The sequence below is a fragment of the Tachypleus tridentatus genome, chromosome 3, assembly GCF_004210375.1.
Source record: "Tachypleus tridentatus isolate NWPU-2018 chromosome 3, ASM421037v1, whole genome shotgun sequence".
Classification (NCBI taxonomy): Eukaryota; Metazoa; Arthropoda; class Merostomata; order Xiphosura; family Limulidae; genus Tachypleus; species Tachypleus tridentatus.
This window is the reverse complement of record NC_134827.1, coordinates 97,876,440-97,895,481: the sequence shown is the minus strand read 5'-3', so window position 1 is coordinate 97,895,481 and position 19,042 is coordinate 97,876,440. Positions and strand designations below refer to the sequence as shown.

The window sequence follows — 19,042 nt, the reverse complement described above, 5'->3', positions numbered from 1 at the left end:
TCTTAAACAATTTGTAGTTGCAGTATTGTATAATAGTATTGTTTTGTGTGTTTGTTTTTGAATTTCGCTCAAAGCTACATGATGGTTGTCTGTGCTAGCCGTCCATAATGTAGCAGAGTAAGACTAGAGGGAAAGTAGCTACCGTGTTTCTCCGATAATAAGACCTACCCATAAAATAAGACCTAGTGTGATTTTTGGGGATAGTTTTAATATAAGCCCTACCCTTAAAATAAGCCCTAGTTAAGAGTGGCAGGAAGAGGAAAGAAATAAAAAAAAATAATTTATTAATTAGTTTAATAGTTAGTTAATTTGTTTGTTTAAGTATTAATCAGTTAGTTTAATAGTTTAATAATAGTTTATTTTAAATGGTTAGTTTAATAGTTTTACTTTGTAACTTCATTTTTTAATATATCAAAATAAGACATCTCCCGAAAATAAGCCCTAGTGTCATATTTTGGAAGGAAAATTAATATAAGCCCTGTCTTATTTTCGGAGAAACACGGTAGTTATCACTTCCCCCCGCCAACTCTTGGACTACTCTTTTACCAATGGTAGTAGGATTAGTCGTCACATTATAACGTCTCCACGGTTGAAGGGGCGAGCATGTTTGGTGTGACGGGGATTCGAACCCGCAACTTACAGATTATTACGAAATGAGTGCTTTAACCACCTGGCCATGCCGGTCCCTTTTGAAATTATTACACATGAATGGTTGAATGTGGACATTTACTGAGATAGACAAACAATATATACAGTGTTGTAATCGATGATACAGTGTATTTAAAATATTTGTAATGCTCACACAGTAGGCAACATAAATCGAAGTTCATGTGATAAATCATTCGAGAATAACCTAAGATAATTTGTTTGGATGCACATTGTGTGACTATATTAGACAACAACTCTGGTTATAATAACTTATGTTACTGTAACTAGTCAGCTGTATCTAATATTAAATATATATCTTTCACTATGTTAAACAAGGTCAGGTTTTCAATTCTCAACCTTAACTACCCACTATAGTCCACCATGATTTTATCGTGACTGATCAGAGACAAGGCTGCTAATGAATACCACCCGTTGCCAACACTTTCACTGCTCTAATTAAACAGTTGGATTTTATTACTAACTCCACCATGTAGCCGTGAACTAAACATAAATATGTTTAACTGTATCGTGTTTAACACAAAAAATTTGAAAATGCAAAGAGTCTAACGTTTAGAAAATTAGCCATTTTCAATTTTGAAGAGATAGATTTGTAGGAAGAACTGCTAGTCACCACCACCACAGCCAGCTTTTGGGCTTCTCCTATCAACTGTTATATTTTAATGATGTGATTAACAAAATAGCAACATAATTGAAGCTCACGACGCACAAATTGCTAGGCCTATCTATAAAGGAATCGAACACAATATTTCTTAAAGCTAAGATTTTTAAATCTAGTTTAGTCCAACTTTTGAAAATCTTCAGATATAAACACCTAACATGTCTGTTGTACGAACACTCCAGTTATTTCTAATAATCAAAATATTGAATATTTTGTGTATTTAACCAGGATAAAATAGTTAGTTTATTTTTTATAAAACAATCTTAAATTATAGATGAATAGCATAGTTCGCTCTTACGCCTTTACTTATCTTTACCGTCCACGTGTATAAATTATTGTAGTATTGTATGATGTCATTAACCTATTTAACAAGAAATAGTTAGTTAGTTAGTTATCACCATTAGATTACATCAAGGAACATAGGGCCGCAATCACTTGCGGATTCTTCAACAGGTATTTATGTGAGTAGGTTATTAGCCCGCTGCACCGAGCCGTCCCTATTTTAGTAGTGTAAGACTAGAGGGAAGGCAGCTAGTCATCACCACCCACCGCCAACTCTTGGGCTATTCTTGTACCAACGAATAGTTGGATTGACCGTACATTATAACGCCCCCACGGCTGGGAGGGCGAGCATGTTTGGCGCAATGCGGGCACGAACCCGCGACACTCGGATTACGAGTCGAACGTCTTACGCGCTTGGCCATGCCAGGCCTAACAAGAAATAGGTATATAGTTAATTCACTAGAGTATTTTGTGTTTGAAGGTGTCCATGATTTAATATTTTTAGAGGAAAGAATACCAATACACTTGTCTCGGTGTTAAGATACGTCTTTAATAACTGTTATATTTCCTTTTAACATGCTCGTATTTTCAACCATAGCAGTGTTATAATGCGAAGGTGTATCGCACTCTAGTACGTGAAATAGGGGCCGAAAGTTGGCGGTGCGCGATGTCAACTAGTTACCTTCGGTCTAACTTATCACTGTTACACTAGGAACAGCTTGGATTTTTTTCCATTTTTTGCGTTTTATTTCTGAGAATCCAAAAATTACTCACAAATTGATAAATAATATGACCGTGTTTATTTTTCAAAAAATCATTAATCAGCTTTGGCATCGGGTCCACGAGTTGACTGCAATCACACCTCAATTATGGCCTCAATTAGTTTATCTTTCGTAGTACAGTCTTTTCGCCTAAGTCTTTCATTACAAATCGCCCAAAGATTTTCAATATGATTTAAGTTCGGAGAGTGTCCAAGCCAGTCCAGCACCTTTATTCGCGTTGTGATCATAAAATTCTTCACAAGTTTCGATGTATGACACGGAGCCAGATCTTGCTGAAAATGCCAGATGCATCTGGAAATCTCTTTTTCAATTCTGGAACGACTCTTCTCTGCAAAACTTTGATGTACTGTGATCCTCGCTTTATACCTTCTAAGATATGTAAGCCTCCGACGCCATAGTAGCTGAAAAAGCCCCAAAACATCTTCTTCAAGGGATGTTTTACCAACTGATTGATGTGAGATTCTCGAAGTTTCTCACCTGGATATCTGCGAACATGCAGACTTCTTTGACCCTGTACGAAGAAATGAGTCTCGTCACTAAATAACACCTTCCTCCATTGTTCTTGCGTCCAGCTCTTGTATTTCAACCTCTATTGATAGCGTTTTCTCTTCATTAAATTGGTAAGATGTTGTTTTTTACTGATCTTCTTGCTCTTCTAACGTAATTTTGAATGACGTTATATTCCTTTAAATTAAAATAGATCGACCGCACTGCAAAACACAGCTAATGACCCCGTCTGTGTGAAAAACATGACTATTAAAGGAAATCAGCAGGTCCAGCAAGCCCACACTGGCCACCATACTGAAAATATTGTAAAATGACCATTTGTTTCAATTAATTTGCACAAGGGTGTATGTTTTGATTTATCTTTCTATAATATTCGCTGTGTGCTGACGTCAGCTTTTCACTCTTTCCTGTACTACGTGAAAACTATAGCCGGTAAACTTTCAACAGTAAAATGTTTTTTCATGTAACAAAAGAGAACAATTATATAAAAGTAATTTTAATGAGATGACTTAGTGTTAAACAATCGTCACAACAGTATTGTTTTCATATGTTATTTACTCACACAGTAATCCGATATTTGAATAGGAACTTCATTATTATGCATTGTTGCTATAACTAACTTATGTAATACTCCAACTACAAGTGTTCAAGATATTAACTGTTAATCCGAAAAATCTGTTTACACCACTTGTTTCAAAATTATCCAACTTTGAGAGAATTCCAGTAATCCCACCTTTCGTTGGTGAAATGAGTAAACCAACAGTTGGTGGTGACAGGTATTGATTAGTTGTCTTCTTTCTAATATATCACTGCAAGTTTAGAATCGATTAGCAAATTAAAACAAACCGAATTGCAAACATTCCTTAGGAGTTGATCAGATGAGACATTCTATGATAGATGTAAGTTTTAATCCATATTTAAATATTTAGACTATAGAGGTTCTCTAAATGTAGGCTTAGATTTCACTGTTGTAACAGAGTGACGATTCTCGTAAAACAGAAAATTATTTGCTATAGAGAATGTCACCTAGAGTTTAAACGGATGTTATTGTTAAACATCAACAAACCAATCGCAACTTTAATTGTTATTTCTAAACACAGATCCTTGCTATTTTTAGAAGAGTATTTACATAAATGTATAATTCCTTGTTATCTTAATGAACCTTCAACATTCTTAGAAAAATTGATTAAACAAACCAACTTATTCACTGAATATCTTTCTGAAATATTTAAAATCTACCCGTTTTTCATAAGCAGCACTACAAAAGAGTAAATAATCACATTACAATGTTGACTTTTTCAAATCCATGTTTCTAGTGTACTATAGATCTACGAAGATTAAGGGATAACAAGAGCAGTTTGTCAAGACCCTTCAGTTTATTATAGTTCTATAATTACACCTTTGTTTAATAACACAGAAACTAACAAGCACACCTTCAGTCAAAACTATAATCAACAAAAATAGATTTAATAATGTTAATGTGTTAAATTTAAACTGATACATTTCCTGAATTAATTAAAGAACTATTAATTATATGAATATTTCATTCCACTAGAGGACACTACTAGACAGGAACTACTTTCAGGTGAATGCCACGTCCTGGCACAACTGTAACGAACTTAACATTTTGCTGGATATCTCCCTGAAAGAGAAGAAAAGACTTCAATTACTAAGAAATAAGCACAAAAATGTCTGTTCTACACAGTTTAAATCTGCTCGGAAATAATTATTACTTTTTACTTATTTTACTTAATTTATTTGAGATAACTGTGATTGTAAACAAACTTGTGTTTCTTACTCCATAATATTCAAAACTTGAAACTTACAATTTCTGTCTTCTCAGAAGGAACTAGCATGTAAGCGCGTAAGATTCTGGACAAGGCTAGTTTGGCTTCCAGCTGCCCCATTCTCATGCCAATACAGTTTCTTGGTCCATGTCCAAAGGCTTGATAGGCCATGGGGTGAATATCCTTCTTATTTTCAGGAAGAAACCTGTATATCATGACGTTATAACAACTAAGTTTCAAATCAGATAAATTCCTAGTTCTCTCTCCAACTAAAAGTAAATATTTTCGAAGAAAAATATCAATAAACCTGTAAAAATAACACAAAGTTATAGGTATGTATTACGTATTTAGTGTTTACCTCTCAGGCTTAAACTCGTATGGCTCAGACCAGATCTCTGGATCGTGATGGAGGTGCCAAACAGGGATCTGTATGACAGTGTCTTTGGGAATTTTTAAATCACCTAGCTGGTAATCCTCGTCAGATAGTCTGTTAACAAGCCTAAACAAATAAAAAGTACATGTATTTCTTGTCTCATTACTCGTTTAGCATCGTTAGGAGTAGTGGAAGATTATTACCACTATACAATAGAATTGCATCTCTTCCAAAAGGATCTGAGGAAATTCTCACATGTTTTCACTGGTAAAGGTTTTGATAAATAATTCTGACATCATTAATTCAGTTGTAAAGGTTTTACAAATTATTGGAATAATTTATCTGTTAATTTCCTGAGAATAAAGTTGGAATTTTTTTTAAAAACGTGTCTTAAGTATCTTTATTTATAGGACAGTTCTGACTTGAGTATACAAAAATAGCATATTTTTGTTGTAAGTGATTTACTTGAATTAAAGTTAATACACCAGTTTTTGTATAAAATAAATTAGATTATTTATGAATATAGCTTCAACGTTTTGGTGTTGACTAATGATTATTATTTAACCAAAGATATTGGTTTAGGTAAAGAGCGCCAATTTGAATTGAAAGAACAAACTTACCCCACAACTGGAGGGTACAATCGCAGAGATTCCGAGAAAACTTGGTCTAAATATCGAAGTTTGTTGACTGTGTTGTAATCTAAGACGCCCTAAAATTCAATATAAAGAATGAAAATAAATATTTAATGTTTTGATTAGAATTCGTATTAAAAATATATTTACAATAAATTTAGTATAAACTTTCTCAAATACCTGAGAGTAACAAGCTATTGAAAAGGTTTTAAAACAGAAATTATTGAAGATTTTAGTCCAGAATTCTAGTTTATATTTTAGATACAAATAAAACTCAGGTCTTACATCTTGTCCTATGACATCGTTTATTTCTTCACGAATCTTTTCCTGGACATCTTGTCGGTTCACCAATATATGGGTTGTGAAACCGAGGGCTGAACTTGTTGTTTCATAACTGTTCAAATAAACAAGACTGACGTACTGTTTCTGTATCTATGATAATTATGTAATAAGTAGAAAAGCAGCATGAACATTTTGAATATTCCAACAATAATAATATCTAATACCTTTATGACATCTTTCCATGTTTTAATAACACATTTAATATAATACTTTTATTTAATACAAAAATATTCTAGAAACGAGTAAGTACAGTTTGTGTACGTTTTATACAATATGAAAAATACCAATAGAAGACTGGTAAACACTAGTATGTAAATTGAATGAGTTTAATTTCATACAGTTATTAATCAAACAAAAGGATCGTATATATATGACATGTAGTCACTGTAGAATCATAACCTTAAAAAAGACATACAAAGAGACTATTTTATTAAATATCGATACATTTCTTTATACTGTGTCGAACATACAGACAGAAAATAAGAACCAAACAAACAGGTTTTCACTTTCCAACAGCCAATCATATGAGAGCACAATGAAGTAACTAAGACACTTGAGTAACAGAAATCAATCCATAATAATGTTCCCTTTAATTAATACTTATTTTCACAGTTCATCTGTGAATTCATCGCGTCAATATGTGAGAATGTCAATATTAACTGTGGTACGTAATCATTAAACAAATATTCAACACATGAATAGTTGAAAGAAATTGTTCACATACAGAAACAAAAGACATCACTTCACCTGCTTCCTTTATAATGTAGTTAACCAGAAACATATTATATTGTGTAAGTACAGTAAGCTTACATAAATATTGTATTTACTACAACACGTGGACACGAGACTTACCCAGCCAATAAAAAAGAGATACAATTTGCTTTAATTTCCACATCTGTAATAAACTTCATCTGTTTCTTCCCTTTCTTCAAAGTTTCTGGTCAAATAAATGGACAAACGTGTATACAACGTAACCAAATAGAGATTTGACTAGTTCTGTATCTTTTTTTACACATCAGATCAGTTACCTTGATTAAAATATAGATATATGCTACGTTGAGAACAGTAAAATACAGTTTAATGTGACCTGGTTGGGATGGAGTTGTAGCTGCTGGATAACCGCTGCTAAGACGAAGTGAACAAAACAAAAAAATGAAAGAATTTTGTTTCACGATCAGTGGAATAAGTAAAAATGTGAACATGTTTATCTTACAAATAAATAGAAGTTTCAAATGTTTAGTAAATATGTACAACAGTTTGTTAAAAGGTAGAGAACAGAAGGGTTTGAGAATCAAATTACAACGTCACAGTTCCAAGTGATGTTCGATAGAATAATAATTATCACATGAAACAGTAAATATTATACTTGACCAATTTCTCGTACAACGAGGGTCGAATAAACCTATGACCTACAAAACTGTTACCAGGTTCCTAATTGCAATTCTAGATATTTAAATATACGTTAAATTCATATATTTATTCAGTCAACGACCTGAAATTCACATGTAACTTTACATCGATGTAACAATTCGATAAACTGACGTTACTAGACTATAACATTAAATTTAGTTGATAAATGAAAACTGTTTCACAGACAGTAATGTCGAGAAAACCCACTTGTAGAGAAATATATATGCAAAAACGGCTCGTTTGGGTTGAGAAAATATTTTATTTGAGTGAAGACACTCATATCTTCATCATTATTGTAGATAACTTAAGAATGTAGTTTGTTTTTAATCTTTGAGATGTGTTATTTTTATGTTCACCTTTCTCATCATTAGAAACATCATTTGTTGGCTCGTCTTCACCAGCTGTCAAGTGTTTAACAGTGACATTTTCAATGTCTTCTTCAGCCATTCGAGCATCCAACATCATCTGCAGAAGATCAGATCTTTGAAGCTAAAAAAAGAGAAACCATTTATATATACATAACGTGGTGATTAACCAACAAAACGATTTTGCAGTAAAATACGAATGTTATTTGTAGGAGTAAAACTAAGTTATGAAACATAAAATATGTGTTCATCTCAGTTATATTCGTGTTAACATAGTGAATAATTCTAAGTTTTGAAAATATACCTTCCTAATCAATATATACTTCACTTTACAAAAAGAGTATAACTTACAATTATCTGTTAACTAAATAAAAATACTTAAGTATCAAAAAGTAGTATTTCATCAAATATATTTGTATACATCCTATTTTATATTTATCTTTAAATAGAAACACGTAAATGTCCAGCAATAGTATTTTATCCAATCATTTTGTTATTCATCCAGTTTTCAGCTTTGTTTGGTAACTGATATTCTCAAGATTACTTCAGATTAAATGACATTCAAACATATTTTGACAAAATATGATCTTGTGCTTGGCGAGTAAACATTATTACGTAAATTGTCAGATCTACGTCATAAAAAGTCCAGTTTCATCACATGCAGTGCAGGATGATGTCTGTTGAGAAATATCGTTTTTTGAATAAAATTACTTCAAAGACCACTTCTGATTTATAACCCTTTACGGCTATTTCACGTGATAATTTGAAATTGTTTTTTCGAAAAGTTAGTAAAAGTAATAGTTATTATAGATATGATGAGAAACAGAAAATGTTTTACCTCAGGATTTCTTCGTCTACTCTCTATCACTTTTGTAACTCCTTCGATTAAGGATCTCCCTGGAGTTGAAGACAAATGATGCCATATGACATCCACCAGTTTCCGAATTGGATTAAGGATATTGTAAAGCTCAGGAAAGCACACTAAAAATCAAGGTCGTTTATCAGTAAATCTCTGTATAAATTTAAATTACCCATTGTCTAATACCAGATAATTAAAATTTTGTTCTCGTTAACTGTATCTTCGTTCATAAATAGTTCATTTTTGTTCAAAATTTCAAACTTTGGCATTATAGATATCACTCAAAGTCTTAACGTAAAGTTTTCATTCTTACAAGTGTCCCCATTTTATTTTGAAATCCAATCTCTTGTGGGCATTGCTTTTGAGAGAAAAAAATACGAATTATGAATTATGAGATATTTGGTGTTTAAATAGAATGAAAACACAAGCTAACGAAAACATACTTAATAAAAAAGATGAGAAACTCGGAACTCTGAGTGTTGGTATAAGCTATGGAATTGGTTAGAAAGGTATCTTTTGGATTACGCTGGACATTCGTCTGGATTCCGAAAGCCGTTTGACCAAGGACATCAACTGTTAGTCCTTGGTACATCTTGTATATATCGAAGTCTTCTTCTGTTTTGGCTTTTTGGTCAATTTTCTCCAGAAGGACTCCAACACATTTCTGCATGATTGGTGTCATCTGAAACACAAATTAGCTTATTGCAGAGTTGTATTTAAATTAAATAACTTTACTTTTAAGCAGGTCGGATTATAATTAATATATTTAATTATTGATAAATGGCACAATTATAAATTTCACATGTTAAACTTAAATTATGTAACATAAAATCAAAGGTCAACAAAGGAGAATTTGGTCCAATGAATTAAACGAGACTCTTACAAACTGGATGTCATCATTTATGATTCGAATAGTTATAAAAACTAATTATATACAAAATAACTGATTCTAAGACTTCATCAGGCAACCCATTGTAAGACCAACCATATTTTTATAAAAATAAAGTTATTTTAGACAACTCCTATACTACCAATTGTACATCTGTGTTATCTAACTTTACCATTCTCGCCATTAAATACAAAAAAACAGAGAAAATGATACTATCAATCATTAGACAACCATAAATACTTCTTAATTGAAGTTTCATTAGGTTAATTTAATTATTAACCTCCTTTTCACAGGTAGAAGAAAAAGTAATATAGAAACACCTGATTAGTCTTAGTTGTATTTGAGATACATTATTAACACAAAACGTTCACAATCAACTTATAACTTGTATTTTTATATTAGTTTAGTGAAATATGAGAACTATTAACTACATGTGAACTGTTACAACCGTTTTAAAGTTTAACTAGTTTACTAATATAAACGTAAATAATAAATGTAATGTTACTTTGAATGATGGGAAGATTCCATCATGTCAACAGAAATAATTTTATGATCTTCGAAAGGCTTAGCAACATTCTGTTTGTTTACTTTATAAATCTGTAGAATTAAAAACAAACGTCTTTTACCGTCTATTCACGGACATAGAGAAACACATCAACAAAGAATACAAACTAGACAGATAAATATACAGAAATACAGAAACAGATTTGTACCCAGGAAAGAAAGATGAAAATACAGAAAGGGAGGAAAACTAAATAAATAGCGACTAGCCACAGGCAGATATATTAATATACAGAAATACAGATATATATTTCATATTTTCTACAAGTGTGATACTTTAGTAATGGTGGTCAAAATAGATTTTGTGATCTCTGCAGTAGTGTTTAAATTTATAAAAGAATATAACGTAGATGTATGTAAGAAGTGTCTGACGATAGTTACTGTTTTCAGAATGTATTGAAATAATGTTTAAGTTATAGACTAAATACAATACTTACCTGTTTCATCTTACTGGAACTGAAGGTTGGAGTGAGGAGACTACGAACTTCCTTCCAGTGTTTTCCACGTTTGAAAACAAATTGTGATTTCAGTTCTTTCATTGGCTGCGTACCTCCAGGGATTAACACCTATAGACATAAGCAAAATATTATACACATAAGTGATTGATAACACTATGTAACAAAATTTTTACTTTCTCTTGTTCCTGGGCAGAAAATTGCTTATGCGTATAGTAAATAGAAAAGACCTATTTTTCTCTTCAAACTTTTCTTTTGTGACCTGGGTAATAAAATTGTCAAATTTATCCATTTTTCAGAACATTCCAGGTAGATTCAGTGCTGAGTAGGCAATAGAGAATTTTCTTGAACTTACAAGAATTTCGAAGAACTTTCTAGAATGTTGTAGAACTTTCGAGAATTTACAAGAACCTTTTCGAATTTTCTAGAGCTTTCCATACTAATATATATTCAGGGGCTCATCACCCATAACTTCAGTTGTGTTTTAGTTGCATAAATGAACACATAAACTTATCTGATTTTATCAGAGATGGCATCAAGAAGCTGGAAGCATTCTCCAGACACATTCTGCTATGTATGTGGCCAATTTATCAAGACAATAGCGAAAAAGTACTCTGTGACATCATCTGCCACAATGTGTGAAGCCTACAAGACATATTTCGGCATGTCTGTTGGGTATCAAGACATACCCTGGGCACCTCATTTTACCTGAGACTATTGCAAAAAAACTCTAGAAGGTAAGACGGACAGTTTTGCTTGCTTGAATGGAAAGATTTTATATTATACAAATTTTAAACCTTTCAAAATTTAAATATCTTTTATTTTATCTAAATTTCCAGTAGTATAGAAAAAATATCACGTATAAAATATTTTGCACGAATTTCTTACACAATAGTTGTGGATGAAGTAAGTTTATTCTTTATAATAACAATTTTATTTTATTCTTTTACAGGATGGTACAGAGGGGAAAAGAGAGCCATGAAGCTCGCTATTTCAAAAATTTGGTGTGAACCCACTGACCGCTCAAGCAATTGCTAGTTCTGAATGGTGATCCCTTCCAAACATCGGGCTGGCAAGAATGCATCTGCTATCATGTATCCGGACCTTCCATCGTCTATCGCTCCAGTGCCACACTGCTCCGAGCTCCCTGTACCCACTCCGCCAGAGAGAAAGCAGCCATCCTCAGAAGAGAGCAGCAAATCAGAGGAGTAGGCAGACGTTGAAGATCAGATTACAATTTAAGAGATGCAGCTGGTGAGAGAAACCCTTACTACCCCAACCAAAGACACCTCAATGACTTGATCAGAGATCTTGGTCTAACAAAGTCGAATGCCGAGCTTTTGACATCTAGGCTCAAGAAGTGGGATTTGTTAGATGAAAGTGTGCAAGTCGCAAGTCAGAGGAAGCGTCACCGACAATTTTCAAGCTTCTTCACTCGTCAAGATGGCTCTGATTCTGCCACAATGTATCCGGTTTGTACGAGGCAATTGAAATTATATGTTACCAGAACGAGTGGCATCTCTTCACTGATAGCTCATCCAGAAGCCTCAAAGCTATGCTGCTCCATAACGGGAATAAGTATCCGTTTCTTTCCCTGGCTCATTCGGTGCACCTCAAAGAGGAATACAACAGAGACAAGATCTTGCTACAAGTCTTGAAGTATGATGACTATGGCTGGGAGGTTATCCGAGACTTCAAAATGGTGGTATTCTTGATGGGTCTCCAAGGAGGCTTTAACAAGTTTTACTGTTATCTTTGCCTTTGTGACAGCACGGACACCGTAACGCACTACAACAAGTAGTGTCCACAACGGACCGAGTTCTTTGTGGGGAGGAACAATGTCAAGTGTGAGCCACTAGTGGATCTCCAGAAGGTGTTGTTTTCACCATTGCTAAAAATGGGTCTTATGAAACAATTTATCACAGTTCTTGATAAGGAGTCTGCAGCCTTCAAATATCTTCGAGACTTCTTCCCTAAACTGTCTGAGGGAAAGGTCAAAGCTGGTGTTTTCGTTGGACCGCAAACAAAGAAGATTCTAGAGTGCACAGAATTCCCCAAGAAGCTTCTGTAGGAAGGAAAAACAGCTTGGGGCAGCTTTGTCACAGTGGTTCGGGGCTTCTTGGACTATCACAAAGCCGAAAATTATGTGGAACTAGTTGAGGCTCTGGTTAAGAAATACGGCAAAAATGGGCTGCAGGATGTCCCTAAAACACCATATCCTTGACGCTCATCTTGATACATTCAAGGAGAACATGAGATCAATCTCAGAGGAGCAAGGCGAACGTTTCCACCAAGATATACTGGACTTTGAACGCTGCTACCAAGGAGCGTGCAACGAAAACATGATGGGAGACTATATTTATGAGCTGATACGTTAAAGTGATTTACATTATAGTCGCAAATCTCAAACACTACTCACTTCTAAACATTTTTGTACAACTTTAGTGTAAATACATGTAAATCTTGATTCATATGTTTTTTATTCAGACCTTATGTAAATGAAAATGTGTGAATTTGCCTGTTTTTACATAGAAAATAGCTTAATTTCTAAATTTCATTATCCAGGTCACAAAAGTAAAGTTTGAAGTGAATAATAATCATTTTCTGTACTTTTACAACACAAGCAATTAAGAAATAACACATACTACACATGAACGAACTTTGTGTTCATTGTGTTATTTATCATAAAGAGAACATGGTCTAAGGACGAAGACTAAAATGGAAATATTTACGTCCTCTCTGGCGTAATTCAACGATTCATCATACATACGTTTTCAAACTGACAAAAAGATACAATTTGCGTACATTTTAGTCTAATATATCTTTAATTTGCTATCGGTCGTAGATTACTTGTTTCTAACTGAAATCAAACTACTTAAAATACGTAATACGTAGCTATGACATCATTGCACGAGCACGAGGCAGACAAACAGATTCACATTGTGTTCTATAACATTATATTTATATAAAATGTTCATACAGAACACCTGTGTGGAACAGTGAAATAAATGTGATTATACCTTACAACAGGTGGGGCTCAGAGGTACGACTGCGGAAACAAAATGCTAGAAACTGGGTTTCTATACCCGTTGAAGACAAAGCACAAATAGCTCTTTGTGTATCTTTGTGTTTAACTACGAACCAACTCCTGTAAGAATTTATTAAATGGTAAAGGAAAGAAACTGTCAGTTATTTTAGTGTTGTGGAAAAATTATTGACACATTTTTATCCTTATAATAGACTGTCACTTTTTCAACACCCTTGTTGTTTAAAATGTTACATGTATAACATTGTTTAGTCAAATAAACTAGTGATTTTCAAATTAGTTTGTAGGTGGCGTTTTCTTACCGGTCTACTCGTAAACTTTTGGAAATCCTTAATTTGAATTTGTCTCAAAAGGTCCAAATCGGCTACAATAATCATAGGTAATCGTCCGAGGTAGTATCTAGAAAATAAATTATGCAGTGTTTAGTAACAGGTGTTCTAGAAGTTAAATCAAACAGAACCGTTTCTAATTTATTTGGTTCCTTCAACAAGTTGTGTGGAAATGTTTGATAAAGCTTATATAAAAGATATTTACAGAAGACATGATCTTCATTAGTCAAGGGTTAAGCAAATATCTGATAGAAATGTGTATTAGTATATTATATATTATCTTTATCTATCTCGGATAATGCTGTGTTACATATGATTAGTTTGTTAGTAACACAAATAAGATATTTTTTTTACCTTTTCTTTCAATTTGTTAGATATAGCCTCATATTAAACACATTTATGTTGTTCTTAATATTTTATTTATGTTTGTAAAACAACAGACTAGAACAAATATATATAAATTCATGTCCAGTTTCATACGTGTTACTTCCCAGAAAGAACCAATAGTCTTTATGTATAAACCTGTCTTTGATATTTGTACTTGATGAAGTCTAGCTTTAACAGAATGAAGTTAGAGAAAAGTTTCAACGTATGTTTTATAGATGGCGCTCATATAAATAAATAAAAATTCACGTTAACAATTTAGTCATTTTCTGAAAGCTGTAAAACAACTTACCCACAAATCTTCCCATACTTTTTTATCCATTCTTCATGACATTTAATAACACCCTTTAATAGAGAGATAAATATACACATTAATTATGTATATTAAAAATAAAGTAAATATTTAACCAACAACGTAATCTATAAAATAGTATGATAAAGTTAGTCTAATTTTGAGAATTATTAAGCCTATAGTACAGATAAAATGTTGACAGCTTATTGACCACTTATGTAAAGTTTCATTATTAAAATATTTACTGTACATATTTAACAATGAATCTTGGAGTTAAACAAAGTTAATCAAACCGTCTTAAGTATAAATGTTGAGTACATAACAATAACAATAGTGAGTAGTTTTGTAAGATTATAATACATAGTGTTATTAAAGTAAAGATGTATTGCTTTTCATGGTCTTATTGTAGCATCAATTTGTGCAGAGATGTTTCATATGATCTGCTGCTACAGCAGTTGATGGTGAATTATTTTTACTGTTAACTGCAGCAATTGTTTGTTCAGTGTTTGTGTTTTACTATTTCAATAAATTTCTGGAAATGTTTGCATTGATATGGATTGATAGTGTTTTTTATTTTATTTTATTTTTACAAATAAAACGAATACAATATAAAAATCTCACATAATAAATAATTATTAAAAACACGGAGATGGGTTATAGAGACATTGGAACAGATCTAAAGATTATTAAAGCATATCGTTGTTTTTGTTCAATTATAAACAGATCGTTTAAACAAGTTTCGTTTTTAAACTATTTATATGTAATGTTGCTATCGAAATTAATCTTATTTTATCTTATTTTTCGTAGCCCACATTTTACATTTTTTACTATATTTTACTTGGTTTAAAAAAGTTAAAATCCCAATATCCTTATTCTGTAAACGTAGACCTTGAGAGGAAAAATTACATGTCGTAAAAATGGTTTAGTTGTTGTATTTCATATTTAAATAAAACTGAAACCAAACATGTTGATGTGACAGCTCAAAACTCCCAATTCGTTGATTTTTAAAAATTTTTGTACTTCCAAGAAACTTCATTTAAACTTAGAATAATAGATTTTCTCGAATTTTGTTTGAAATATTAGAATTCAAGTATATTGTTTCGAAACCTTGGTTTGAAATTCTCTCAAGTTTCCAAAGAAAAGGTTTGGTTTTGGTCCTGGAATGCCAAGGTTTTGAAAGAAAGACAACTTCTTCTGTCGCCACCTGTGGTAGAACAAGACAAAACTGTTACGTCACTCTTACTAGTTTAGATTTATGTTTATAGGGTTACGTACGTAGGGTTCTGAACAAATCTGATAGCCGTGTCATGAGAAGTTCTATCTACAATCTACACCCAATCTTCCATTACCTAAATCATGATGCCATCTGTACCTTCCGTAATCCTAATATCGATTCTTCATGGTTTAGTGAAGTTCAAACAATTCTTCTGAAGTTGAAATAAAACCAAAATAAAAGAAACAAATATTTTTATTTCTTACTTTTGAAGTTTATATGTCACGTCCTGCTGTGTTATAGCCTATAGAGAGCATAATTATTCTCGTGATTCATGGTATGTGCACGTTTTACTGACGTCACGACAGTACGAATAGCAAAGTTAAGGGGGCCTTGGAAATGTTGATGAACTTCCAGATGAAAAATGCTTGTACATAGTCAGCTCATCTGTTGCCACAAACATAACGTGATCAGCCCCAACCAGATAAGTCGAATTAAAACAAGGTAAATGTATGGAAACATACAATTCAATGCACCTAAATGTCTCTTTTAAATTGCACGGCAAAATCAACTAGAAATGTGTAAATTCAGTTGAAATAAAAGTTGGGTTAAAATGTGATGTTAATAACCTTTCTGGTTAGTTCCAACGAGCTACTACCAATAGAAGTGACTTTAGTTATTCACACAGAACTGAGCAACTACGTTGGTTTCAAATAACTTAATAATTCTTCAGTACATCTATCTTACAACATCTTTAGAACTTGTAAAAGCAGCTGACGTCGTCATATTTAAAGTCATGAAATGTTAGGTCCTTAATTTACCCATCCTATCTCATATTACAAATATACCTATATTGTTTAAAATACTCCATTGAAATGCTGAATTACAAGCAGTTACCTTTCTAGAATTTTTTATTTAAGGATCATAAGAGACAAATAACTAGGGTAGAAAAATTAAGACTTTAATATTAACTTGAGTCAAAACACAGTGTAAATGATTGAGGTCTCACTGTATAGATGACTTGTGACCAATTATCTTATTCAAAGTTGGTGACGTCACAAAAATTGACAACACGCTTATGAGCACTTTTAAAACGACTTTTAATTATAATGTTACAGAAATGAAGGCTTTAAAGTAAACCAGTTTAATCAATTGTATTTATTTCGAAACGCACGTAAATGTGTATAGCTGAAAACAGGTCTTATCTATACAAATTAAAATAAATTCTCGGATACGAAGATACCATCATGAAACTAGATGTACTTCTTCATGGTTACTTAGGGACAGCGTTCCTTTTAAGGTTAAATAAAACCAAAATCAAGAGTAACAAATATGTTATATCTTACTTTGAAGTTATTAACCTATTTCATGCTGGTTTTTTTTAGCTTACAGAATGCATAATTCTTCTCTGACGTCACAAAAGTATGAATAACAATGCTGATGTGCTTTATAAATATTGATAAACTTCCAGATAAATATTGTTTCCACACAGCCAGCTGTTGACCCAAACAGAACGTGATGATCCCCAATGAGGTAAGTCGAATTAAAACAAAGTAAATGCAGGGAAACTTACAATTCAATATGCTTAAAAGTCTCTTTAAAATTGTACCACAAAATACACTAGAAATGTATAATTCAGTTGAAATAAAAGTTGAGTTAAAATGTGAATTTTCTGGTTAGTTCCAACGTGTTATTACCTAAACTATGACTTTACTTATTCAGACACAATTAAGCAGCTATATATCTATTATTCAGTATATCTACATTACAAAACATTTAGAACTTGTAAGAACAACTGACGTTGCTATATTTAAAGTCATGAAATGGTAGGTCCTCAATGTGCCCACACTATGTCATTTTACAAATATAGGTATAACGTTTGAAATAATGCATTTAAACGATAAATCATAAACAGAGACCTTTCTAGGAATTTTATCTGAGAGGCATAAGAAACAAAAGACTCGGGTAAAGAATTAAAACATTCGTCTTAACTGGAATCACAATAAAAACTTCAAGGTTAAAATAATTATGTGATGTTTAAATGTGCTAAAGTAGAGCCTTTCAAGTGAAACATTCAAATTGTGTTTTAATATTTCTAAATATAATTAGAAAATTAAAAATCAATATATTTAAATCTCACTTCTGTATTAATTTCAGAATTAAAACCCTTCAAGTTTCACATTCTAAATACGTTTTTACATTTGCTGCAAAATCAATGTAATACCTACATAAACCAGGAAACCTCTGATTCTTGATAGATCCATCTATTTCATTCATCTCACCAGGTAATAATTTTTACTTAATCACTAATTAGGTTAATGTTTCTCCTATTGTGTCATCACCTTAATTTGGTTTTTTTGACGAAACAGTTTCTATCTACTTGTCTGTAAAACCACCTACCTGAACCACGTTACCACCAATAGCAATAGAACAGTAACGACCAACAACATCATCTTTACTGGTTATTATTTGGTGTAGTTTTTTCACTATATTTTTATAATGTGTGACTGCGACACCTGGCGGTTAGAGTATGTTTTGTAATTTTGTTGTTTACAAAGGTGCATGTGTTGATATCATATACACATACAGTCGTGAATGCATCGAGCGTATTTAATACACAGGTATTCAAAGTACCTCTAGGTATTAATTATCGATTCTTTTATTCATTGTACATTTGCTTGTTTTGTTATGTATTACATTTTACCTATCACTATAAGCCATTTACGTTACCCACCTTTATATTTACTTTTCTATAATTTATTCATTTATCATCCGACTTTAACTTGAAACACTTTCACCTGAAGTATCTTTGTTTTCTCATTCTACAACTAAGACTTAATTCAGTTGTACTACTACTTTATAATAGGCCAAACCTGGGTCATGTTGTTATTTTTCCAAGGTTATTTTTATGAATGAAGACGTAACTTTCAGAACATTTCTATACTGTGTAGATTGAAAGAATTGTTGAGTTTATGATTCATTGAGTTCAGTGTTGGTCAGTGATTTACAGCGACAGCTGCTACATCTAGAATACAGCAAACGTTATTGAAAAAATAAATTAATTCATTATTATTACGTGTACTGTAATTCACAATAGTTTCATTAACCCAGTAGAACACACCCAATGTTATATTAGTGGTGTCAGTAGTGTAAACATTTTGTGAAGATAAGTTTCACTTTAGACTACAGTTCAATATAACAATTAGT

The 19,042-nt window shown here is 32.3% G+C and overlaps 1 protein-coding gene across 1 annotated transcript; it reads right to left on the bottom strand.

The window, feature by feature from the left end:
* Positions 1-4,270: 4,270 nt before the first annotated feature.
* Positions 4,271-18,288, bottom strand: LOC143245924 (cytochrome P450 3A24-like). The gene is made up of 14 exons (XM_076492177.1): positions 18,236-18,288; positions 15,730-15,826; positions 14,623-14,675; positions 13,920-14,016; positions 10,554-10,682; positions 9,110-9,348; positions 8,646-8,793; positions 7,799-7,931; positions 6,885-6,969; positions 5,976-6,084; positions 5,679-5,767; positions 5,044-5,184; positions 4,725-4,890; positions 4,271-4,540 (listed from the first exon to the last, which is right to left on the bottom strand). Exons 1-14 carry the CDS (start codon positions 18,286-18,288, stop codon positions 4,463-4,465), a joined length of 1,617 nt encoding a protein of 538 aa, XP_076348292.1. The 3' UTR covers positions 4,271-4,462.
* Between the last annotated feature and the right edge of the window lie 754 nt (positions 18,289-19,042).